General features: G+C 38.9%; 2 protein-coding genes across 4 annotated transcripts in view; one reads left to right on the forward strand and one right to left on the reverse strand.

Moving 5' to 3' along the window:
• Positions 1 to 3,979: 3,979 nt before the first annotated feature.
• ARV1 (ARV1 homolog, fatty acid homeostasis modulator) lies at positions 3,980 to 18,404 on the reverse strand. Its single transcript, XM_059469529.1, has 5 exons — positions 18,258 to 18,404; positions 9,058 to 9,177; positions 7,273 to 7,426; positions 5,864 to 6,088; positions 3,980 to 5,382 (listed from the first exon to the last, which is right to left on the reverse strand). Exons 1-5 carry the CDS (start codon positions 18,354 to 18,356, stop codon positions 5,276 to 5,278), a joined length of 705 nt encoding a protein of 234 aa, XP_059325512.1. The 5' UTR covers positions 18,357 to 18,404; the 3' UTR covers positions 3,980 to 5,275.
• Positions 18,405 to 18,594: 190 nt separating this feature from the next.
• The window catches only part of TTC13 (tetratricopeptide repeat domain 13), a 39,187-nt gene continuing 30,585 nt past the window's right edge, over positions 18,595 to 27,196 (forward strand). Inside the window, exons 1-3 of one of the 3 annotated variants that reach the window (XM_059468097.1) lie at positions 18,595 to 18,802; positions 22,394 to 22,488; positions 25,265 to 25,340. In XM_059468097.1, coding sequence (XP_059324080.1) covers positions 18,595 to 18,802; positions 22,394 to 22,488; positions 25,265 to 25,340 — 379 coding nt within the window. Of the gene's footprint in view, positions 18,803 to 22,393; positions 22,489 to 25,264; positions 25,341 to 27,196 lie in introns of those variants that run through there. The other 2 variants (XM_059468098.1, XM_059468099.1) reach the window with 2 other exon arrangements.

Raw genomic sequence — 27,196 nt, forward strand, 5'->3', positions numbered from 1 at the left:
GCATGTTCTCAATGGGAAATGTTTTCTTCCTAGTTATTATTACACTTCTGTTGGCTTTTGATTTTCAGTGATCAAAAGAACGCTGTAGCCCTACTGAGAAAAAGAGAGACTATTTCTACTGTAGCCAAGACATGATACATGTGTGGCTTTGATGGTTAAAACCAAAGCTTTATTCTGGAAGAGAAGTGAGAGATCAAAGAAAGGATCAAAGTTAAGGAGTGATGCATGTATGACAGTATCAGATGGGCTGCAGCTTGCCTCGCAGGGAATCACTATAAAGGTAATACCCACAGATGCTTACAGAGTGGATAAGCAGTTCTGAGGAAGGAGTGCAAGGTGAGTAGAAGTGCTTATATGTTGTTGAGGTCTTGTTTAAATCTGTGCAATGTTATTGAATTTGTTTACTGAAAAGATACCAATGGTTTGTAGTATTTTTTTAAGAAATATTTTTCTGGAAAATGTACCGGTGCTTTCTACCTCAAAGTCTCAAACTGTCAAAGTATCTTTTTTTTTTTTTTAGATTGCTGAAAGTAAGATCAGCTAACGTGCAAGCTCCCTTTGCTCATTTTTAAACTAATTTTAGATTTATTTTGGCACACAACAGCTGCAATAACTTCAAATCATAATAAGGGATCAGTGATTTGCTGTATATACTCCTTAAAGTCTTCAGATGTGTATGTTCCAGAACTGCATGCCAGCAAGGGTCAGAATTAAAGCTTCCCTTAGTATAACAAAGACTTTAAACATGTCACCTTTAATATTCACATTCTCTGGCTCCTGGCATGTCTGTTTCATATCTGACATTCACAGTGTTGACTGACACCTAACAACCTGCAGCTGAAAGGACTTAATGCTTTTCATCTTTCTAAGCAGACATGAAAAAATTAATCCTGCCCCAAATCCTGTGATGGTGGAGATATAATCATTTTATGGAGCCACACGTATGACTTGCTCAAGGTCATAGCACTGCTCGGTCTTAGAGCCAGGATTAGGATTCAGGTCTTAATTCAAGTCCACAGTCCTGTGCTGCACTTCTGTGCAGCAAAACAGTTCTTCTGCCTAAAAATGTCCTCAGAATTACAGTCAGAGATTGGAAGAAATCAAGGGGATCATCTGGATTTATTTCAGCAGCAGCCAGCACATGTAATATCTCTTAAGTTCACACTCTTATGCTCCTATATAAAGGAATTTAAACCACATTTTTACCCAGGGAAAAAAACCCAAACAAACCCAAACAATAGCTATTATTCTAATGAAAAGCAATTAAAACATCATTAGCAGTATTCCCTAGTTGCTTTGCAGACCTGTCATTTGTCTACAGAGAGCTCAAAAAAAGCTTTACAAATTTAGGACAGCAGACCAAGATTTTGTGAAGCTCCTTATGTTCATATCTTCTTTCTTGCCACCTCAGTAATATAGTAAGCATTACTGGAAAGACTAAGAAAGTCAGAACAGCTAAGAGGCAGGAGAGAAAATGGGAATCTTGTTATATACACCTTCTTGCAAATTTTAACTGCAGAAACATGAGTCTCAAATAATTCATAAACAAAAATCCTATTGATTTTTAGCAGTGGAGGAATGTATTCATTCTCCCTCTTGCCACATGAATTTTTGCAGAGCTCAACAAGATTCAGAATAATCCCAGCTTGTGGGACTACTTAGATTTTTAAAAGATGTCATCCTAAAATAATTTGAATTTTATAGCTTTTGTGGTTGTATCTTGAACTGACCTTGATACCAAGTCACCAAAACAAATATTTTGCGATCTGTTTGTCATCACTAATTTCATTCTCACATTTCTCCAAACTGAAGATGGATGTTCATTTTTAAAAGCTTGGATTTGTGATTTTAAAAAAACAAAAATTAATCAAAGAACACATATGTAAGAGTGTCTGTATGTTCCTTCCAGTTTTGAAATCAACAGTGTTTCCTCATCAACTCCAGATTGGCCCTGCAGTGCTCAACACCACTCGTCTGGGGAGTGCCCAAGGAATGCAAAAGCAACCAAGCCCCTGAGAAACAAGGGCCTGCTTGTTTTGTGAGAAATCAGCTCATAGTTTTCCAGTACAGATGTCCTGCTTTACTTTCAGTTTGGTGAAGACTGGAGTAACAAATGGCAGCTTATATGCCTCTGAGATGGGGTTTGTGTGGAAGAAAGGGCTCCCTTGTCTGTATGTGCAGGAGGGCACAAGGGTGGTAGCCCTTGCACCAGCAAAGCCTAATGCAGCACAGTAATGCAGAATGGAGGGAGAAGCTCTGCTGTTGCACAGCTCTTCCTGTTCACTGACTAGTTCTATCACTGTACAATTGCTAATTCTGCCTTATAAAAGTGTATTTTCAAGGCTGTAGTGCAAACCATTGAAATAACGAGGTTACTGGGATCTTTTCTAGGGAAACCCACAGACTTTACTGCTTGGAAAACATCTTTTGCTATGTCATGTTGTCACTTAGACTATTACAAAAATGTTTGCAATTAATACTACTCTTCTTTCATGTTCATCATTTGTAAACTTGGTAGTAGGATGTTTTTATATTTGCTTCATGATACTCATAAACATCTATACTGAGTATTTCCTTACATATTTTTCTTGAGATGCTATCTCCTTAGTTTTTACTGCCATCTTAATTTTGTAGAAGTCTGCCAGACTCCTATCTTCTCTTTTAACCCTCCTTAGCCTTTACTCCAATTCTCCAATTTTGCATATGCTAATTTCTAAATACTTGCTACATGGCCTGTGGACCTGCAGGAGTTCCCAGCTCCCACTGCGCAATCACTGAGTCATTGCTCAACCCCAGTCTCAGTAACAGCCCTGGTTTTTCTGTGCATTTCATACAACACAGTTTTGAATTTGCTCCATAGGCCACAATACCCCTTCTGATTCCAAGCAAAACTCAAAAGTTTCTATAGGTTCACTTCCAGGCTGCTGGATTTTTAACTCAAATAAATCCTCTCCTGTAACTTAATGAAACAGATTATGATACATAGAAAGGGCTATTTGCCATCCATATTCCAGCATAGGTAACTGTTTCATTACAAAAAGTTGACAAAAAAGAGTAAAAGCAAGAGAGATGTGACAGTTTTAAACAGGCAGAAACTTAAAAGAGTCTTGGTTGTCTCTGAAGCACTATATGCTTTCAAAGCATAAAAAATGCACTCATCTCCCTCCCCTCCCCCAGTGGGTGTCCTTAAGCTCCCCCTAGATTTATGAAATATTAGTGTATTTGTCATGTTATTTCAGTAAAGGAGTAACTTTAACACCAAATAATGCTGAATGCCCTACATTACTAATGATGCCTCTGAAGACTGAGAACCTGTACCACACCTGCTTTTGTTCCACACCTCTGTAGCTTTTAATTGTCCTCTCTTGCTTCAAAGTTGTGTAAGGGCAGTGGTGGCTCCTGGCAGCATTACAGAGTGCATAACTGATGCATTATCAGTGTATGTGGCACAATAGGTAAACACTGCTTCTTTCAGAATGTGTTAGTGTCCATTCTAGGTGTTCTGGAAAAAAACTCAAAAAATACCTGAAATCAGTTTTTAAAAATTCAAAATCAAGTTTAATTTAAGAAGACTGTTCTCAAATAAAATTTATTTACATTGTATTTACAATTTTGCTGCTGACAGCATCATGTTTACATATAACAACCTGCATTAGTTACACTGAAATGGGCTCCACTCAGCCTCTAGACTGAATCCACTGCCAGTGCCAGTCTGGATGTCAGATGCTCATCAAAGCTGCTCTGTCACTCCCCAGCTAGGCACTGGAGACAAAACAAAAGGAAGGGCTCATGGGCTGAGATAAGGATGGGAAGAGTTTAGTCACCTGTTACTGTCATGGACAAAACAGACTCAACTTGGGGAAATTAATCCATTACCAATCAAATTAAGAGTCTCCCATATTTAAAAATGTTGCAATTGGGGTTTCTTGCTTTCTCTGACATGCTCAGGAAGTTGCGAAGTGTAACACAAACAACAAAATTGCTGTCAGCCTTTGATTTAATAAAAGAGAATCAGCAACCATTTGCTTTTCTGATCAAATAACTTGCATAGCATGGGCAGTTCCATCAGAAAAACATGTTTGATGTATTTTGTGGTCATAATCTAGACTTACTCTAAACCTGTTGGGAATTAACTTGAAGATGTTGCAAAATGTTTTTTGATTCATTCTGGAAAACACAGACATGAGACAGCATCTGAGGAAAACAAAGAATGGAAGTAATCCCTATGGACAGTACAGCCTTCCAGAACTCAAGCAGGAGAGTTAAATATTGGATGGGATGAATAGAAACTGGCCTGCACAAAAGTGGGTTTGTGCTCTTTTTACTGTCTTGTGGAAATTGATTCTGTCCGTTCCTTTGTGGGCCACTTAGCTCTCCTTTTGCCTGCTGAGGAAAAAAGTGCAGAACTTCTAGAAATGTTTTTCATTAATTTAGGCCTGAACATTTTTGTTTGTTTTATTATTTTTTAACTACTACTCGATTGGTGAATGGCCTCATGTTTCAATTTTTGCTTCCACAAAATGTGCAGCCAGATGAAGACTGGGTGTGGGGGATGTGACTTAAATTCAGAAGAAGCAGTATCCTGAACAGCCCTGCATGTTGGGGGTCAGTCCTTTCACTCTCTCTTCATCTTTCAGAAGAAAGCAGCATTTATGAGATCACATAAAATTTCAAGTACTTATGAGATCACCTAAAATGTCTAGCCAGTTTAAAACTATCATTCCTAGAGATTACTCTAGAACTAGATATTTTCTTATTTTGGATTGTTAACATAAACATTCCAGAGAATGCAGCTTGGCTTTCCCACTGTAGTTTCACTCTGGAATACTTGCCTTTTCTCTAATAAACTCTTTGCAAATGTTCACTTTTCTCTTTGAAAATCTGGTTTTACGGAAATATAAATTTTGGCTTTTACATTTTTCCACTGACTCCCTTCCTCTTAAGGGAACAATTCATCCTCCTCTCTGCCAAAATGCACTGATTGGTAGCAGGGCTGGGTTTTTTTAGTGTACCTTTCTTCTTAGAGCCACAGCTATGCAGCCAGATTTATAAAACTGTTAGGATAGTGAGACATTCATATTTTTATTGGGAAAATAAACAACCTAAGGCTGACGTTTTATGGCTCAGCACAGGAAATAGCCAAACTTCTAATGCTTTTTTGTTATCTATCACCTTCTTTATCCCTATGAAAACAGTGCTTTTGGAGCCTGCTGGCAGAGATCATTCTGAGAAAATTGTCATCACGTTGTTGGTATTTCTTCATTGGGCTGACACTTCAAACATCCCATCCCATTTTCTGGAACAAGCAGACCACACCATTTTCCAAAATTAATCCAAAGAAGATGGCAAACCAAGGGAGTGTTCGGTTCAAGTTCAATGTAACTGCAAAAAAAAACCAGAACAAATTTATCATGTACCATTTAAGAAGATCACAGAAATCATATGAGAATTCACATTAATTTGTGTGTATTAGAAATAACACAAATTTGTTAAAAGTCTGCATTCCAAAGACATGAATAAAATTAATATGAAATTTTAATTTTTCAGAAACTCAAAAAAAATCTATGTTTCAATGATCCATGAATTGCCTCAAATTGTAATAGATGGATCTGGTGGATATAATACTATATAAACAAAGAGATGATGGTGAGACAAGAGGTACTTTTTTTCTTCCTTTTTAATTTTTTTTTGCTTCAATCACTTTCTATTAAAATTTAAGGAACACAGTTTTAAACCAGAGCTATTTCAGTCAGGTATCTGATATAGATTAAAATGATAACAATAATAGTGACTTCTGTAACATCAGCAGTCTCTCACACATATTCTATACACATAATGCAGTGTAATAAATGCAAAAATGTACCTCTAATTGCCTGAGAGTTTGATATCAAGACAAACACTTTTATAAATGCAAGGCACAAAGGCGTGTAGTCGTGCTCCCAAATAACAGCTGGAATTAGCAGGAGCTTTCCATAGGTGGACAACAGCAGTGCTTTGAGAAGTAAGATGAAGTCAGACTTTGTTTTCAGCATCTCAGGTGTCATCCACCACAAGGTAATGAAAATACCAATGAAAAATGAAGTTTGTTCTGAAAGGAAATAAGAGGCATTGGAAAGAGAGAACAAAGTGCCAAAAATCAAGTCCAGATCTGAATGAATTTCAGTAAAATGGCATGTCCCAAATGCAGTCACTTTTTAAAGTCACTTTTTAAAAGCCACAGGCAAATACAAATGTTCTATCTCCTGTGTTCATTTTAATAGCCAAATATTCCTTAAATGACATTCAGAATAATTCTATCACAGGATTCTATCTGTAGGATTATCATATTTGTGACTTCTGACTCCATTTAGGGCAAGAAGTTAAGCACAAAACCTCTTCACTTTCACTTTTTAGCAATGAGAGGGTTTTTTTTCCAACTGTCTGTTAGGCTGTAAAACAAAAAAACAAAATCAATCCTCCTTTGCAAAGGGTCACCCACAATGAACCCTTTTCATCCAGCATGAGAAAGAACACCAAGGTGAAAATACCTTTGAGCTACCAGACTTTTTTTGACACTGCTCCTGTGATATGCTAGCATTTAATGCAGATGTCAAAGAAACTCCCACAATAATTGTAATAGATGAGTCACTGCTGAAAAATCAGTTCAATATTTTTACTGACATATTATAAAAACCTACTTAAAACAATATTAGACAATAAAGGACTTAATTTAAGCTCTGAATGTGTAAGAAAAATACTAGTTTTAGTGTGCAAGTTTGACTTAAACACTATCATCTGAAAAAGTATGAGAAAAAATGTTTTAACCAGCAGAGAACAAAACCACTTCCCTGCCTTCAAGTACAGTCTTAGAATACACTGCTCTGTATTTTAGTGTATTTGTTTAAAAAAACAACCCCGAACAGATACAACTTTTCCCAATTTTTTACTTTAGTAAGGTTGTATCACCTGAATGAATAATAAACCTTGAAGTCAACATGAAACGTGGAATAAGGCTGAGCTTTACACTGATCTTCAAACTATGTCAAGAGATATCAGGCAAAGATTTCTGAATATTGCCACTTTTCAGTCTCTTCATATCTAATGCTGATCATATCAGTCTGAACTGTAATCAGAACAGGTATTTCCATTAAATGCAGGCAAATTAGAGAGTATGTGTGTAATTGTTTAACCATACTGGGTTGGACATCACATCCATTCTCTATCAATTTTTGCAGTATGGGCTTGAAGTTCTTCAATGCTTAAAGAGTATATAATACAAATCACCAATCTTACCTAAAGAAGCTATGCCAAACATTCTATAAAAATCCCATTCTTTGGCATATCTGATTAAGTCATCAGGATCTGTATTTTGGCTTGAATCCTGTAGTTGCAACCACCTGATATAAGCTTCACAGAGCAAACAAAACACACAGAGCTTCCCATGAATCTGGTAAATGAAAGAATAATAAAAGGAGTACTATTAAATCAGCATAAATTAAAGCATTAGTAAGAAATCAGCATTTAAAAAACATTTAAACACCTCCACACAAACTCGGTAGGTGTATTACTTCTCTTTAGCATATAAGCAAAATTACTTCTGCTGAGCCACTAATTTATCCCATCATCCTTTTAATATCTGCTAACATGATAGTCAAATTATAACATGCACAAAATTGCATCAACAGTTCTGTACAGAAGAAGGTATATAACTGTGGTTAAGGCCTGATTGGGAAGGCTATTCAGCTAGGAATGAAAAACCAAAATTGTACCATTGCTAGCATAGAATTATACTATCTAAAATTTCTGTTTAAGGGCAACTACTCTATTCAGCAAACTGGTTTAATTAGCCTTGTTTCTCTTTTTCCCTGGGACAATCTCCATTAGAAGAAACTGGTAGTGTAGTTATACCAAAATATTTCTTACCTCATCTAAGAGTGAGGCACCAAAAATAAAGGGCAGCAATATAACCAAACAAAGCTATTTAAAATATCTTCTGAAGTGACATCAAAAATTATGTTGTGAGGGCCAACAGTTAGCATGTTTCCACATTATACAGTCTGTAAGCCAGCGCATATATGAGGTGATTTCTGGTTTAAAACAAGATTTAAACAAGCCATAACAATTTCTGTGCTGGATTCTACTTTTTCTGTTGGAGGAAATAGTTATACATAGATGCATAGGCTTTGCCAGTTTAAAATTCAACTCAAATAATTTTGATAGATGAACTTTTCACAAACAGTCCTTGCAGAAGCCTCACAGGAAACATCATTACAAGTGTCCAGAAGCACCGAATTAATTACAAATGTTTAGATAGATTTATGCTTGAAAGATGAAGCGAGTGTATTTATCTACACTGGCTAAGAGGTACCAACATGAACACAGCACATACTTATGCTTAGAGATTTTGCTCTAGATTAGCTTCCCTCTCCTGGGAAATCAGTCCTTACAGTAAAAATATGTAATACCAAAACACTGCACCTCCAGACCTGGCCAGCCCAACTACATAATTCTGCATCAACCACAATTCAAGTGAAAGCCACCAACTTTTGCTCTGGCTTTGAAGACATGGTTAATTACACAGTGAGAGACTTGTGAGAAATTAGTACAGTATGTTTAACTGGCACAGGATTGTTAATTTGGTATTTTATACTACTATTGCTCATTTGAAAAAGAATTGTTTGCAACAGAAATTCAATTTGAAAATTAATCTGCAATTAGGTCTTTCTCTTACAATGGAATTTAGCACATCATCCTTTTAGCATCAATTAACATGATAGGTTAAGTAGGAAACTGCATGAACAGTTCTTTGCAGTTCCTTCTCTTCAATATGTAAGATGACTTTGTATTTGCTGGTACTGCAGCATCACTGCTGTAAAGACAGAAGCTGTCTTAGTAACAGTGGGAGTTTGAGATTCCATGTGTTCTATTCATCATGTAACTGGTTCAGCTTGCTGAAATCTGTGGAGGGGCAGGAGATGAATAGTCTAAAGTTTTATAACTAATACAACAAACTTACCAAACCTAAATATATTTTTAACAAAAAGAAAAAAGCCACAAGGCAGGGACATAGCAACTTACATTTATCTTTGTGTTGAAAAGAATGTGCCTGTATGCTTGTGCTTTGCATAAAACAGCATTAATCAAGATGATAACAGGATCATACTCAATGTATTTATCCACAGGTTTCTGGCAGGATTTCTGAAAATCACAAAATAAGAAGAATTAGGGGAAAAAAGGAAAGGAAGAGTTTATAAAATTTTCCTCTGATCTTAGTACAACTGGATAAACACAAATTAGCAATTCAATTATAAGTAGTTTTTCCCTAATGTCATCTTCATTTTCAATACAGTTTTAATCCATCCAGAAAAATTGCTTCTTCTCCCTTGACACTTCACTTGACACGAAGAATTCCCTTATAAAGTAGAATGATTTATTATTGATTGATTTTTGCAGGCTTTGGATTAAGATCAATAATGAAATATGCAGGAATAGACTTAGTTATCATTTTGTGCTCCACAGATGCAAAAAACTAAACTACTTCCCTAAGACTCAAGAAATGCACCAGTGTCATGCTAAAGGTTAACTGATCATGGCTTATCTGCATATTTGGTGTTATTTTGGGTATTTTTAGAAATAAAATTAATTTCTTCTATCACTTGTTTATTTTCAGAGATGCTTTATCCTCCTATCCTACCTTTTTCTTCCTTTCAAGGAGACAGTAAATGTTTTTTGCTGTTGCATTGTTCTTCCATACTGTTAAATTGTCTGGATATTTCAACCAGTTTTCCATCATTAAGCAAACAGCAATACATTCAGAATACTGATAATGTAGTTTTCACACAGATCCACAGCCAAAGAGTCAGCTGCCTCTAAGCAGCGGTAGGACACTAAACCATCACTTCTCCAACATATCTGCTGTTCTGCTAGAGAGGTTTTTTCACCCAGACCACTGGGAGCTGCTTGCCATCAATCCCCTCCAGCTTCATTGACTTACCTGCCTGCCTGATCACTCCTTGATTTGAGCTAGGGCTAATAAAAGGCTGTTATACTGTGAGCAGGGGGGTTAAATAATCTCACAAATGGCTCATCTAGCAGACCTAAGGGGGAAGTAACTTCTAGCAGAGAGCTGAGGAGCAGCAGAGCAGCAGCAGCCACCACTTCAGCTCAGACAAGTGCTTTCTCCTGCTGCTCATCCTCTGGTCTGACTGCTTGTTTCCTCCAAGCTGTCCTTAGCTAATCTTGGTCCCCCAGGCCTTCACATTAGCTGTCATGCTGAGAACACAACAGTCACAGAAATTATCTTTATTTCCATTTTAAAGAGTGCATGGTGGTGCACTGCCAGAAGAAAAATGTTGGCATACCACTTTCTGAATTGCTGGAACATTAAAAAAGGAGCATCAGACAACACACATCTACAGACAAACTCCCAGGACAGAACATAGAGGTTTTTCAACTTTTATTTTTCTGTCATACAAAGACCAACTGAGTATTACACTGCTGCTCACTTACCCTGCAATAGGATGAGGAGGAGGCTCAGAAGAAGGTAAAACCCATGGGTGGTTAAAAGAATAATTTCATAATTGAAATAAAGCAAAATATAAAAATAATAATAGTATTGAAATGGAAGATAATAAGAGGGAGATAATGCCCAGGAGAAACAAGAGCTGCACAACACGATTTCTCACTGCCCAATGCCCATTCCATCCCTGAGCAGTGATCAGCCCCTCCTGGCCAACTCTCCCAGTTCATTTACTGGGCAGGACACTCTCTGGGCTATGGAGTGTCCCTTTAGCCAGTCTGGGTCAGCTGTCCTGGCTGTGCTCCCTCCCAGCTCCTCGTGCACCTGCTGGCTGGCAGAGCACAGGAAACTGAAAAGTCCTTGGCTTGGGGTGAGCACTAACAGCAACAACTAAAACATCAGTGTGTTATCAACATTATTCTCATTCTGAATCCAAAACACAGCACTCTATTGGCTGCTAGGCATAAAATTAAACCAGCCAAAACTAGGACAGTGTCCAAAGTTAACACTGCCTTGCTGTTTAACAGAATTATTTTTGTAGCATCTTAGAATGCAGAATTTCACCAGCCAATTGACTCAGAAGTCCAACATCAATGTCAAGGAAAGCATCTGAACAAAAGCATAAACTGAACAGAGTGTCTAGAGAATGCTGCAACCTATAATCAATGTTTCTTTGTCCAGCTTAAGGAAAAAACTAATTTCAATAAGACAACACTGTGTATGACAGTACACAGGTTGGACGTAATGAATTAAAGAACTCCCTCAACTAACCAAGAGTTTGAGAAATCTACAGATAAAGTGAATTAGATGGAAAAAGGACATAACACAAGACCACAGGATTTAATATAAATAAAGGATTTAATATAAATAAAGGATTTAATAGAGTGAAAAAGAAATTGCTACTTTAATTAGAAGCGGTGTCTTGCTTCATTTCTTTCTACTGGGAAATCATAAACAGATATTCTTACAGATGATAATTTGCATATGTCAAATCTCTGGGTTGATGTAGCATTGGACAAGTGCAATTTTTTAAATAGGTTTATTCACACAAGCACTGGACAAGTCCATTCAAAATAAGATTATTCAACACAATGGGTGTCATAAAGGTTAGATGAAGGGTATCCTACGCACACCCAGTTTTATGATGCTTTCAAATTCTCCTACAACAGAACATTTTCTGACCAGGACCCAAAATCTTTCTGAGTAAAGAATGGTATTTTCAACTGGAGCATCCCAATCAAGCACTAATAAAAAAATTTGCAGTTAAGAGGTATTGAAAAATTTTCACTGACAGCTGACATGAATTTTAGACAATGAAAATTTATCAGACCAACCATCCAGGCAAAACCAACAATTCAGAAATTTACTGTAGATATATATGGAGACTGCTACAAATGAATACACAAATAGTGGCGTCTTCTGCCCCACAGCTTCTGGCAGCCAAATACCAAACCTTCTCTGCAGCTGTGAAAATTATGTTCAATTTAGTATTTCTGTCTTCTAGAACTAGATGAGAGCCCTATTCTTAATATACATTACATTCCTAAGATACTTTATTTCTGAGTCTCTGCTGCCAGAAGGAAAAGTCCTCTGTGCTTACCCAGCCAGTGACCTAGCCAGCGTGAGTTCACCCAGGGATTTGTGAGACCTACAAACCACCTTTGCTGCAAAGACTTGTGTGTGCACTGCTACAGACTAACTGGATGATGGCTGATGTATCATTAGTACACTACAGAACTAAAATGCCCTCTAGGAAGAATTTTTTCCGTACCTGGCTATTTCATTATTTTTTCCAGCTGCACAACTAAAACATCTGACACCAATTTCAAATGCCTAGGAAGGAAACCTGTGAGTGAAGCCTGACTTCAGCAAAATCAGTGCAAGCAAGGACTGATGCAGTTTAATACACATATGTTTCACTAGATGGTTTCAGTTAGTTAAAGGGATGTAACTTTGGGGACACTGATAATCACACTTTGAGAGAAGATTGGTATGAGCAGCTCAGCTATGGAGAACTACTTGCAGACTTACTTTAAGATTTTAGTCAGGCAGTTTAACTCCAATCCTGGCGCTCATGTCTTGTTCTGCACAGCTGTAGTCAGTGGCCTGGGCAGCATGAGTGAAGAGGGCACATCTTTAACATACTGAGCTTTCTAATCCTCTTTGGACTTTCTCAAAGATGTGCCTCAGTTATCACAAAAGCAGTAAAAAGAGGTAACTGGATTTCTCCATGCTTTTAGCCATTTCCCAACTTCTGCCTTAAATATGTAATTGGCATCAGAAACAAGTAACTGGTATTTTTTCTTGAAAAAATAGACACTACTTTGATTAAAAGGTACTTTCAGATTACATGTCAGAAGAAAAGTCAAGCTTCACACCATAAATTCTATTTACACATCTTCTTCTGATTTGGTAAATTTAAGAAACATTATGAGTGTTTGATAGTGACATACAAAAGTCCAACAGATACTGTGCTCTCCTAAAAAAGGATGTTAAAAGTATATCAATATTCTAGCAAATTTAAATGGCTATTACTTTAAGAACTGTTTGATTAATCAAATATTTAGAATAATCTGACTATGCTTGTTTGTTGTTTGAAAAAAAATCTTCCATTTTCATAACTTAGAAGTTTGCTTAGTCATCTTAAAAAAATTAAAACCAATTATCAAAGGCAAATTAAAGAAAAAACAAAACTTCAAAAGCCAGTACAATCATCTTCTTCATAGTGTAATATATGAGATTCTTTTTGATCAAAGCAATCCAAAACATTTAAGGAAAGTAACATACAATTTAAAGTCTCAGTTGTATTAAATATGACCAAAAAAAAAAATACTGATAAGTTAATTCAAACTTCATGTCTATCAGGCTTTTATAAATCACTACTCAAAAGACATAACCCTTGCTTTGTTCATCAAAAATACTGAGCTTGGAAAAAATGTGTGCCCAATACAGTACAGTAAACAAATATTTGAGAAAACACCTTTTGTCTCTGAAGGATAAAGCTTCTAAAGTATATGAGCATGACTTTTTTGGATTCATCTCTCTAGTTTTAAAACATTACTTATTTTTAAATAAAAATATTTTGGGATGGGGTTTGTGGAAAGTAAAAGAATTCTTGAAGAGGAAGCCATAGGACATGACAAAAAGTAAAAATATACAGTGAAGAACAAAGCTTCATCCTGATCTAAAATTACCATGAAAACCACACCAGGAATACATTTGCAAATCTCTGGGCATTAGAAATATCAATGAAACAGTCTTATTATAGCATTCCTTTCTCCAGGGTTTGGAGTTTGGCAAAATTAAGCTACAATTTTTGCTGGACTACGCATACAGCAAATTGTAACAACATTTACATAGCTTCTACATGAACAGGGGTCCATTTGCATAGGTTCATAGGCAAATTAAAGACTCTTGTGAGAGTGCCCTTAATCCCAATTGCACCCTTAAATAATAAAACACATTAGCTGTGCTGCTTTCAGGAATGGATTCTTTATTAGGGACGCAGCCAAGTGTCACAGTAGACTGAAAAATAAAACAGCCCAGTTTCAGAAAACAAATTAATTTATTTTTTTTCCAGTAGTGAGTTGGTCTGCAAACAGTTATGTACAATTAGCATATGTTATTTTCCAGGATGATCTTTGTACTCTTGACAGATTCTTTACCATACCACATAAATGCTTTGCATTCAAAGCAAGGTCTCTCTGCCTTGCTGCAAAAAAAAAAAGAGCTTTTCAATTATTTTTAATTGCAGAAAAGCTAAATGAAGTGTGCACTGCTCAGGCAATTTGGCTTTCTTATTACAAAACACAAGGGGGATCCTGACTGTGCTCTATATATTGCAATAAGTAATTTATTTTCCTTTGTTATGGTCTGAAACATTTTTAACATTTTATTTTTAAACATAACAACATATATGAAATTGAAAACCAAATTTTAGAAATGTTTGCATGCTTTTCCTTCCATTTCTGAATAACTGAAGTTTGCTAATTTCTTTCTGTATTCATTGCACTTCACAGTTTATTTCAGGTTAGGTAATCGTGTTCCCACCCCATGCCCCAGAATTATTACTGTAGTAGCAGTGTTATTTGAACAGTATTTTTTCCTTATTGTTCTTAATGGTTGCTTTGTAATATATTCAGTGAAGATTTGCTGTATTATTTACCAATTAATTAAATTTTAAGAGTCTCAAAATAATTAGCAAAAAGCCTTCTCTAGGAGAGCCACCTAGGCCTACCTTTGCCATAACTTCTTGCTGGGAATAGGGACCAAATCTGTAATTCACAGATTAGGACTAAACCCAGACCCAGGAGATGCAAAGTGAGTGCCAACATGCCCATCCTAACATGCCCACAGATTCCACAGCCTCCCCTGCTACCCCTCAGTTATCACACTGAACAAAAGCCATATTGAAGAGGTGTCTACTTCCACAGCTAAGTACATCCAGGATGAGAAAATGGTTCATCCACTAAATGTGCAATGCCAGAGGTCTGGGCTAGGCTTCAGCTGAAAATGGCCTTAATTAAACAAAACAGACTTAAAAAGAAGTTACAGAACTTGAGGAATTTGTGGCAGTTAGCCACCTTGCAGAGTTATTAAGAAAAGACACGACCCTTCCAACCCAAGTGTACTGTGTGGACTTCTATGTTGTATAGAAGAAAGTTTCTTTAGTTCCTTCAGCATCTATTACAAATTTATTCCCAGAGTGGATAATAACACTTGTGAGGTCTTTAATGCTTGCCCACATTAAAATTACAATATGGAGTTCAAAGAAACTTTTAATTATATTAAGAGCAGTAACTAAACTAAAGCAACATTAGGCTGAATTTCCAAAATTGTACTCTAATATTGTGGGCTGGAAACACATGTTCTTTAATGAAAGCTTTTAGTATTTGCCTCTGGAAAAAAATTCATTCTTCTCTTCAACAAATTAATAACAGAATAGAAAATCATGGTATTTTGCTTAGGCATTCAAATTTAAATCTTCCACCTCAAAATCACATCCAGATCAGGTTAAACACATCCTAAAATAAATGTAGGGCTAGATAGAAGTTGCTGTTGGGAGAATTTAGATAATGTTCCAAAATGTGTTGAATGACAGGGTTGTCCTGAGAATGGCAAATACCTGTTAGATGCAGATTTCTTAATGTATCAAGGATGACTTTAAAACAGTATTGAGGAAAGTCGGTAGGTCAGTATGAAACAGTGATGATCTTGACAATGTTCTGCTTGTTCCCAATTTTCTGGGGCCTTCTATTTTATTTACCATATAGAACAAGTGTTGGGTTGTTTGTTTTTTTTTTTCTTAAGGTGTCAATATTTCCAGGTACTACTTGAAAATAGGAATGAAATACAAGTGCTTTTAACAAAAAAAAAAAATCATCTAGATTATGCCCATTAGCCTCACTTTGAGTATCAACATACAATCTTTTTATGAATTTTTTACTTCTTCTCTCTTAATGCTACAGTGGAGTAGCAGTACTCAATGCTCTCACTCCATGAAGACAGATGAAAAATGTTCTCAGGCTGAGTGATCACACCTTCTAATCTCACCTCAGACCTTCAATTTTTCTTAAATACCTTCAGCTTTCCTTAAGTTTTTAGAGGCCTACACTCTAAGTTTTATATATAACTGATATAAATGATGTTTCATACTGTTAAGTGGGGTCTTCATATATTTTTAATTGAAGACTTCTAAGCTATCATTATTTTCAGGTTTGATCATCAAGAAGATTCATAACACAGACACACTCATATCCCTACTCATGAAAGTCTGTGAAGGGTATCAAAGGACACTCAGTACTTGACTATTTTTCATTGTCAGCAGCATGATGATGAACAACTTTCCAGGTCTCTGGCCAGAGCACAGCCTTGCCTGCATGGAATAGAATGCCTGCAGAGAGTTGGTACAGTGACAAAACCATCCTTGCAGATTAAAAAGAAGAAGTAAACCAAGCACTGCTCTATTGGAAACCATGGGGCCTTGGTAGCTGGAGACAACAGTAGGGCTTTCCTGCCCAAAGTCACATCAGTTCAACTGAAAGAATCTTTTGATCTTGGCAACCTTTCAACATTCTCATCTCCACTTAATGTGCCATGAGCTAACATGTCTCCTGCTCTCAGCACTGCCTGGGTGGCCAGAAATTGAGGGAAAGCTTTGTGGTAATATGACATGTGCCACGTAAGAGCAGCTAGAACTGAACCTGAACCATGAGGACTCACAACAGAGCCAGAGCAAACAGACTGGTACAAGTCAGTGAAAAATGGTACAGATCTGGGGCTGCATGGAGAAAGGTGGACACAATTCCAGATTGCTAGGAATATGTGATTCTTTGCTCTTTCTTTTACTCAATTCATTACTCTTTATATATGAGTTTAGCATTTGTGATGAATATAGCAACTGGGACTTAAGTCTTTTGATTCTACATGGCATGCCACAGCTGCAACAGACCAGGATCTTTGGTCCTCAAATGGTTAAATGCCAAGGGGAATGAGTGCCATCTACTGGCTCCCAGGCTGCCTTAAATCTGTTTATCAGCATTGGATTAATAAACCAGAGGAAGTTGTAGATTTCAATGAGGTATCCCTTCAGCCTCCCCTTCTCTAGGCTGGATATGCCAAGTGACCTCAGCTGCTCCTCACACAGCTTCCCCTCTACATCCTTCATCAGCTTTGTGTCCTCCTTTAGATGCTCTACAACAGCTTTACATTTTTCTCACTCTGCTTTGCCCAAAACTGCCCCAACAACTCGAGGTGAGGCTGCCCCAGTGCAGAGCAGAGCAAGACAATCCCCTCTCTTGCCTGGCTGGTGATGCTGTCTCTGATGCCCCCAGGCCAGGGTTGGCTCTCCTGGCTGCCAGGGCACTGCTGGCTCATGTTCAACTTGCCACTGACCAGGACTCCAAATCCCTTTAAATCATCATCACTCAGACCCTGGCATTCAGGTCCAGTGGCACGGGAGCTGTGTTCAGCCATGGAGCCACGCTCAGATCTGCCCTTCAGCAAGAGCCAGGGCAAGCACACACAGCAGCAGACACATTGCAGTGCCAGTCAGGACAGCTCCAGCACACAGGTGCACTCAAGGAACAGGAGACAATGACACTGGGAAGCAGAGCAGACAGAAAACCTGCAGAATCACAGAATGGGTCAGGTTGGAAGGGACCACACGGGGTCATCTGGTCCAACCTCCCTGCTCAGGCAAGGCCATCCAAGAGCATGTGTCACAGGGCTGTGTCCAGATGGTTCTTGAACATCTCCAGTGAGGGAGACTCCACAACCTCTCAGAACAATCTGTTCCAGTGCTCAGTCACCTGCACAGTAAAGAAGTTCTTCCTCATATCCAAGCGGAACTTCCTGTACATCAGTATCTGCCCATTGCCCCTTGTCTATTGCTTGGCCACCGAGAAGAGTCTGGCTCCATCCTCATGACACCCTCCCTTTAGATATTTATACTCCTGGATGAGACACCCTCCCTTTAGCTATTTATACAATTGATGAGTCCCGCTCTCAGCCGTCTCTCCTCGAGGCTGAGCAGGCCCAACTCTCTCAGCGTTTCCCCACAGGACACCAGGACTCAGGGAAAGCGGTTCCAACGCGCAGGCGCGGCTCCGGCCCGGCAGCAGGGGGCGCTCCAACGGGCTCAGCCGCCCGCGTGCCACGGGGCCCACTACCACGTGCCGCGCGCCGCCGCCTGCTGACGTCAGAGCTTCCCACGTGCATTCCTGGCCTCCCCCGCGCACTGCTCGCCGCCCCGACTCACGCAGATGGAGATACGGAGCACCCCGCGCTGGTAGTCCCGGTACAGCTCCGTCGCCTCCCCGTTGCACTCGATACAGCGGTAGGCGCCGAGCGCCGCCATGGCGCGCGGGAGCACGCCCAGCCCTGTCAGCGCTTCCACACCGCCTCCTCGTTTCCGCGTTCGGGAGCGCGGCCGAGCCAGACCGAGCCGCGCTGCATCCCGGGAGCTGTGGTTTTCCTACCGCTGCCGCACGCCCGGCTGCGCCCGTGGAGAACTCCATGTCCCAGGGGGCAGTGCGAGTGCGGCCCCGTGGGAGGGGCGGCGGGGACACCCCGTGTTCCTGGGCGAGGCGGCGCACATGCGCGCCGTGAAGATGGCACCTGCTGGCGGGCTGGCGCGGGGTCCGTGGGTGCTGCTGGCCGTGCTGGCCCTGCTGGCCCCGCTGGCCCCGGCCGCGCTCGCCCTCACCGAGCGCTACCCGGCGCTGTCCCTGTTCCAGCAGGAGCGGCACCGGCAGCGCCACGGCCCGGCGGGGGAGTGGGCGGAGCAGTACTCGGCCGAGTGCGGTGAGTCAGGGACGTCGCCGCGGTGACCGCCCGCGGTGCGGGGTGCCCGCGGGCCCCGGGCTGTGCCGCCGCTGCCCTCGGCTGGCGCACAGCGAGGCTGCCCGAGAGTGAGCGGCAGCGCCGTGCCCGCCGCGCCCGTGTGTGGCGCGGAGCCGCAGGGGCTGTGGCAGCGAGCCCGGGAAAACCTCTCACCCCTGGGCGGGCGAGCCTTAGGTACCACACGCAGGATCCCTGCTGCCCGTTCACCTCCGAGCCCGGCTGCTGGACTCTGCTGCTTTTTCATTCCCGCGCTCAGTAGTTTGGGGATATGCCTGTACTCCCTGCTTGTGTTACTGGGTTTCTCAGTACAAGGAGCTGCCGGAGAGGGTCCAGCGGTCTGGAGCGTCTCTCACGAAGAGAGACTCTGGGAGCTGGGCATGTTTAGTCTAAAGGAAAGAAGACTGAGAGGGAATCCAGACTTTTTAGTGATGCCCAGAGACAGGAGGAGGAGCAGTGACCATAAACTTAAATACAAGTTCCAGTTCAACTTGGGGGAGAACCGCTTTGTATGAGGGTGTCGGAGGACTTGGAACAGGCTGCCCAAGGAGCTTGCAGAGTTTCTCTATCTGGAGACGTTCAAAACCTACCTGAATGTGTTCTTGTGTCACCTGCTCAAGGTGACCCTGCAGGAGGGTTGGACTGGATGATCTCCATAGGTCTCTTCCAACCATATCAGTTCTTTGTTTCAGTGAGTGAGGTGTGGCTCGTTTTCATTTCAGCTACATTACATCTATTTTACTGGTGACTTGGATGCTTCTCTTATGAGTACCAAGTTTGAGTAGCAGATCTTCTGCTATTTTTCAAGTTAATTGATGTCTTGTAATGCAGGCATAGTTAAAACTGTTTTTATCTGCTTGAGTATCTTTTGTATCTGGATCATGTGGTTTAATGTGTTGTGATTGTTGATCTTGAGCATGGTGTGAATGAGCCATACAAACATGCCAGTCTGAATCGCAATGTGCACACAATGCAGATGAAGAAAAAGGTCTATCAATTGCTTGGAATGTGATACTAAATTATGTATAAGAGAATAAACAGTGATGTGTCGTAACATCCTAACTGTCAGCATGGTTTTGTGATTTTTTCCCCTGCCCTTTATTTCATAAAGCCTATGCTCATATCAGCAATTCCATGGTCCCTAACAACTAATATAAAACTAATATAATCCACTCGAATAACAGACTTAGTGGAAATAACTTCTTATGAGTTTCCTGCACCTGGGTTTTTGCTTTCTCCCCTCCCTTCTGTATGTGCTTTTGTCTTCACACTATAAAGTTCTTTGGTTAGTTTTTATCACCTTTGTGTGTGTGTGGCTGCAGTGGCTGAGAGCCATAGTACCTAAAGGTGAAACCAGATCTTGAAAGTTATCTCAGGTAACTGTTGCTACAAATTATTCAAGCTTAAGCATAAAACAAGAAGACTTTCACCCAGTGTTGAGATAAAAATCTGTACGCCCTACAAGTTAATAAATGGCAAAGCACTTGATTACATCTGTTACTAGACCTGACGCGAACAATTGACTCAAGGCACTCCTTCAGAGGTGGAATTGGAAGATTAGATTCTGATTTAACGGCGGATGTTGTTTTAAAGAAACTGGTGTAGCTGGGATTGGTACAAAGAGTTCTGCTTGAATCATCAGGTGTCTCAGGTACCTTGCATGCACTGGGAGTAAGATAGGCCTTACTTACAGAACAACTAACTTACTTTCAAATAGCTCTATACCAATTCACTCCTTGCTGTTTACGTGCTAGGACTAAATGAATTGCCAATTGAAAAATTCCTTGAGCTCTCAGTCTTTGTTTTAGTACAACTTGCACAGAAGCTGAGATTTTTTTTGGTCTCAAATAGTTTTCCCTGTAGCCTACTACAAGGTCCAAAGTACTTTCTCTGGTTGGTGTTTCTGAAAATGAAGAAAACTTCATTTTCATGAAGTTGTTAATGTGGTTCAGTTTTGATTGTGTCTAACTTGCAGACAAAGGCAGATCCATTTCTCCATAAGAGTAAAGCAGTTTGTTTCCCCAAGAACTGCAGGATTTGAGGGAGTCTTTCCCTGCTGTAGCTTGTATCAAGCTTGTGGCTTGGCTGTCTAATTCCCTACCACCTTACAAAAAATTAAATTATTTCAGTAAATCCTTGCTGTTGTGAAGAAAATTATTCCAGAGGTAGGCCATGCCTGCACCTCTTTGTTTTGATGTCTGAAGCAAAAGTTTCTTGTTGAGTCTGCAGCCAAAACTCTGAAGTTATTGAATCACAAGCACCAACAGGAACAAGTAAGGTGTTAATAGCGCTGGCGTAGCACAGGAGTGTTTGACCAATGTGAAGAACAAAGGGCAGTGATGAAACGTCATGCTGGCAGCACTCTTTTTGGAAACTGTGAGTGGTTTGCCACTGTTCTCACAGGATTGACTTTAAACTTTGAACTTCTGCTTTTTACTACCCTTGCTTTTGTTGTAAAACTTCTCCCACTGGTTATCATTTATGGCTCAATGTAGATCCAAGTTCCTGTTTACAGAGAATGATTTTAGATGCTTCCTTTATTTCTCTTTACAAGAAGACTGTTTCTTTTGCTTTTTTAGCTCTGTGCTTATGAGAGATAGGGAATTAATTACTACAGTCCTTAAGAAGTCAAAATATAAGAGCACACCCTGCCCCCCAGCCTTTCAAACTTAGCATCGTTTAGATTTACAAACATCAAGGGAGATGATAAAATTTGGTATTTGTGACATGGTTTCAAGGAGATAATGCAGTATATTTTCTTTTTCTTGTTTATTCTTGAAATATTTAAAGATGATAGAAGCTCTAGGTTCCAAAGGTTTGAAAGTTAACAGTTCTATTGGAATAGCAATTAAAAGCATGACATAGAGGAAGGAGTGGTTTCTGTTGCCTATCAATCTGAGGGAGTAGTTGATTATTATTGTTACTTCTTTATTTGTTTGATATCTTAAACTTTTTCTCTGCTATGCCAACAAGCTGTGTTTGACTTTTAGGAGAAATGAATCAGCCTTATGCTTTTTGAAATGACATTCTTAGTAGCTTACCTTTGTATATGTTTGGTCAATTAGAGTTCATTATTCTATCTGCTTTTTACAGTCTTTATACCTCTGTTTTCTGCAGCTTTCCCCTATGTCTTTGTGGTCCATTCCATTTATTTCCTTCTCTGGGATTGGAATGAATTTTATCTGCTACTTTTTGGATGAGAGAATGAAATCATAATGCTGAAAGAAGACATGCCTACTCCAAGCCCTTGTTATTTGCTTCTAGCTTCCTCCTTTTTCACCTCTGCCCCATTTTTTTAGCACTTCTTTTTATTAATCTATTCATAACCAGAAGCATAAACATAAGTAGGGATAAAACTAATTAGATGAAGCTTTCATGTCAGCTATTGCTTCCCTGGCTCTGTGGGTGCTATGGGTAGAGAGCACTTCATGAAAGTTCTGCCCTGTGGGATGCCCTGTGGGGAAGCTGTTCAGCCAAACATGAGGAAATGTGAGATGAGATAATAGAACATATACTCTATGAGTTCCTAAAAGTATTTTCTCTCTCTTCTCCCAGATTCATCATTTTTGCACTTCCATGAATCGGATTGTGACATAGGAGGATCATCGTCCTGTGAATCTATACTTTCCTTGAATACAGAAAAAATTCTGGTATGTTATCAAGAATATAATGTACACAATAATTTTACTAGATTGTTGAAGTTGCAGACTACTTCAGCTGCATAACCAGTTAGAATGAAGTTCAGGGAAATAAATGCAAATAGATCTGTTAATCAGTAGGCATTGCTGCCCAAAAGGCTTCAGTATGAATAAACTCAAGTTGCTCATAAAAGTATTAATTTGTAGGTATCTGTCATGAGTCTTTAGGGTTGTCAACTAATTGAAGCAGATGTTGTCACTGAGAGCTAACCTTCAACTCAATTATTTAACCAATTTATTTTTTGGTTTTGGGGGTGCAGGGCTATGCCTGAAAAGGGGAGAGGTGCATTAGCTTTTTCCCAGATTAGCTTCCTGAGGTTTACTGAAAAATGCATGTAGAAGTAAGCGTAATAACTTCTAGTTTCTACAGAAGTAACACTGTGCAAAGATGAGAGTTAGAGACTTCAGACTGTATTTCACTAAATGTGATACTGACCTGGCATGTGAAGAATATTCTGACAAAAGAAGAGTATTTTTTGGTAGAGAGACCTCAAGAGGACTAGTTTGGAATTTGGGTTTTCTTGCAACGCTACTCTTAGCCTTTTGAGAACAAAGGTTTGATGTTCCATCTTCAGTCCAGTAGAATACAGGTGTTGAAAATTTTCAAATTATTTCCATGTGAATAAGCAAAGTAGCTTTGGCAAATTTTTAGAAATTATTGGCTGAGGGAATGTGTAAACAATATTTTAACTGGAAACAACTTCTCCAGAGGTGGTACTTGGAATTAAAACTACTATTCTGCAAATCCACTAAGCCAATTGTTTTACTTGAATATTCTCCTTAGACTTCATCATATATTGGTCAGAAGATCTTTCCTGTCTAGTCCAACAGTACCAACAATTTTTTCTAACAGTGAAATGTATGTTTGTTAGAAAGAAATTTCCCTGTTAAAAAAACCCAAAAGATTTGTTTTAAAGAGAGCAAGAATTAAACCTGTTGGGATATGGTGCTGTTGCCTATCAATCCCTGCTGCTATGATGAAAATTCTCCTGTTTCTTGAGGACAGAGTGACTGACATTTTTTTTTGTGTGTAGAGTTGCAGGATGTTTAACCTGTACCTGAAATCAGAGTTTGTTGAGGAAGTGTGAAACCACTTTCTCTGCCACCACAACGGTTCTGTTACTCTGTAATGTCAAAACAGATGAAGTAGTGGTACTTCTCTTGCTGTCACATGCAGCTCAGTAATCTCTAGGAAATAATTCTATTGTATTGTGAGATCCTTCTGCTTGGGGCTTATTTTCCAACACCAGTGTGGGATCTGGCTAGATCTTTGTCTGCAGACAAAGATGTGTAGATCTGTTTATGTAAATCCATCAAGGAAGAGATTGTCCTTCATAAAAATGTTGTGCTGTTTTTCCTAATATTAAAGACAATTATAGAAGAATAATGTTTTGTAGAGTTAAGTGTTAAGGGTCATTTTCTGAATATTGCACGACGGCCATTGGTGATATGAAAGTGTTGCATTGGTAAATGCATATGCATTGCAATGGAGATTTCGTTTTTTTTATTGTTACATCTGTTGAACCCTGCTCATTTTTTGTGCTGTTTTATTAATGGTTTTTCTCTATAGGGGAAATAACTGCCATACTCTGTTAGTGTAGAGGTGCAGATATAGGCAGAGTAACAATTTTCAGTGGTATAGTGTAATGTAGAGCTCATACATGACCTTTAATTGCAGTAAAAAATAAAAAGTTTGTAAAATCCATTTGCTAATCATTCTTGTTTTCCAAAACACTAAATTCTTAGAGCAGACCAAATGTTCTCCTCGTTATTAGACACACAGGGCAAAAACTGTGCAATGGAATCTGGCCATTTAACTTTTGCATTTTTTAGGTAAATTAAATGTCTGTGTTGGGGACACAGTTAATGTGACTACTTTTGATTGGACAGGCAAAACAACCTTAAAGGAGAACAGTAGTGGAAACAAACTGTTTAGTTGAATTGAAAGAAAACTGAATGGAGAGAGATGTTATTTTTTCCCCTTCTTGTTTCCTAAAACAGTTTGAAAGACCAATTGATTTAAATGAACATTTTGTATTTTTCTAACATAAACTACTCTGGTAGGCTTACAGCTGTCTATGAAAAGTATTTGTGGAAATAAATAGAGCTGAATATTTCTGCATTTCTGAGGGAGTTGTCTTTGACACTGTTGGTTTCTATAGGTGCATTTTTAGGGAACAGACATCCTAGATAAGACTACAGTTTGAACAAAGTGTAGAACTGATAGAATGTTATTGTTGAAATGACAGCCTCTTTAGTATGGCATTGTGAAGTTTAGCTGTTCTATATTGATGGAGTGATGCTCTTTTCAGTGTTTATTTTCAGTGTTTTACTCTTCTGCAGTACTCTTCTCTTGCAGGAGACAAAGGAATAATTATAGGGCAAACAGTATAAACTTTCATAAGAAGTAAGGTGTCTTAAAAAGGCCACAAAACTTCACCTTAAGCAAAAGCCATTCAGAAGCATCAGTCCCTGGTAAAATTCTGACAATGTTCTTTCTGAGGTTTGATTACCCTTATGTTAGAGCAGAAAACAGCAGCATCTGACTGAAGAGAAGCTTTTCTCCCTGTGGAAGACTAGGAATGAACTTGATTTCAGTTACCTTAGTGAAATCACATTCATTTTGACTTTGTGTTTTAAGGCATTCTCTTAAGGATTTAAGACGTGGATTTTCTGTTAAATTCTGTGTTGTTGTTTGCTGAACACTTGAAAATATGATATTTTACAGAGTCAAGCAAAGTTGCTTGCAGAACAAAAACGATTTCCATTTGCTACTGATAATGACAACACAAATGAAGAACTGGGTAAGATGTTTTATATAAGGTTTGTGCAGGTGATTGATGTGCTAATTATTAGCACTAAATGTTTTAAAAATTGATGATTGAAGTGATGCATTAACTTCAAATTGATCATAATAAGTCTGGAAATTCAGCAAGTTTCCTCTGGTCTTATAAAGCAAATACTTATCTCTGTTGCTAAAAACCTTTCCTGCTTTCTTCACTAGAATTCTTCACCATGTCTGCTTAAGCAGATGTTCAAAAAGAATGCTGATTAAATCCTTTTTAATATGCTCAGCTACTTCCTGTTTCCATTTTTCTGTGATTATTGATGACTAAAACTGTTCAAACATCCAGAAAATGCTACCAATGCAATATGCTTTCTATGAAGTATAGATCTTGGATCTGTTTCCTGTCTCCACACTCCGCCCATCAAAACTTATGTGCAGCAGGAAGACTTTCTGAATTATGTCCTAGGCTGCTACTTGAAGTTTTTTCAAAGCACACTCGGCACAAAGAAATGGGAGCATTTCTAATAAATGAGCAGGAAATACTTTCCTCAGGGGACTCAAAAATGGAGTTGCAATGCTTCTTCAAATAGAGGTATTACAAGGTAGCCGAGAGATTGTTGAGGATGTGTGTCAAGGAAGGCAGCAGACCATCTTTTGTGTAACAGCAAAGAGAGATTTTAATCCCCTCTAATGAATTTAAAATAATTAAGAAGGTTTTTTTCTGGCTTAGTTTCTACCTTCATTAATTTATCCAGGAAAATCTGGGGGCTTAATCTTTTTTAATATTCCTAGACTACCTAGCTCTATGTTCATAGAATCCTGCAAAGAATACTAAGCTTCTATTTAGATGAAAATATCTGGTACTTCTAGTATCTGTTCTGTAGACTTGGAATAGTCTGCTAGAAGGTCTCTTTCCTCATGTTTGGCATGTAGGCTGGCACCTATCTACCCACTTTAGTCCAAGGATGTTGTGGTGTGAGGAGCCTGGTTTGGTCCTTCTTGTTTTTGCATGTTGTTTTTAACTGTTCTGAGGAGAAGTAACACAGAATGTATGGGGCCTTCTGAAGGAATGTTGAGACTGAAATACTTTGGCTAATGGGCCATTGTTAACCATTAGATTTTTTCATAATGAAGTACTTGTAGTTTTGTAATATTAAAGATTAAAAAATCAAGAGGATACTGTTTAAAAGAAGTTGGTACTGTATCAAGTACTAGCTGTCAGCCACTTGCCAGAGTTTTGCAGACAGTTCACAGTTCAGTGTGGCATTTTGCCAAGTATCTTGTATAAACTGAATACAGTTGTTATCAGTAAAGCAACTGAGTGACAATGTAAGTCTTGGTTATCTTGTGTCCTCCAGATTTTTTCTTAACCCTGAAATGGTTGAGTTGACTTTATTTTATGTTCCACTTTTTCTGTGTTCTGGGATTCGAAGCCTAAAGATGATAGTAATAACTGTATAGTCTTGAAGAAGAATGAAATGAGGAAAATTCAAGAGCTCTTCATCCTGTCCTTCCCCCTGGCCATTTTTTTCCCTTTTTTGGTAATCCTATGTATTTGTGCCGAGTGAAGCTTTTTATGTATTGAGGAGAAAGCTTATATTGCACACAAATATTTCCTTCTTCATAATAGAAGTGCTCTGAGTATGAGACAAGCTCTGGATTAAATACACTTCTTATTTCTTTTTCATTGCACTGCCAAAACAATGTGGCTCTGCCTGCCTGAAAGATGTCTGTGTCCTGTTAATAATGCCTTTGCTTTAAATTACTTACTTGTCTCTTCTCATGTTTGAATAAATAATTAAGCTAAGAGGTGCCTCTTCTGTTGCTAAATTCACTGTAAGTGGGGAAAGGTGAAATCTGCTTGTAGTTCCA

Source organism: Ammospiza nelsoni, chromosome 3 (assembly GCF_027579445.1).
Source record: "Ammospiza nelsoni isolate bAmmNel1 chromosome 3, bAmmNel1.pri, whole genome shotgun sequence".
Taxonomy (NCBI): Eukaryota; Metazoa; Chordata; class Aves; order Passeriformes; family Passerellidae; genus Ammospiza; species Ammospiza nelsoni.

Coding starts and splice junctions, on each gene's coding strand:
- ARV1 (XM_059469529.1), bottom strand. CDS start 18,356: ATGGCGGCGCTCGGCGCCTACCGCTGTATCGAGTGCAACGGGGAGGCG. Junction 7,427..9,057: donor TTTTCAACACAAAGATAAAT/GTAAGTTGCTAT, acceptor TTCATTTACCAG/ATTCATGGGAAGCTCTGTGT. Junction 6,089..7,272: donor GTTTGGCATAGCTTCTTTAG/GTAAGATTGGTG, acceptor ATTTCCTTTCAG/AACAAACTTCATTTTTCATT.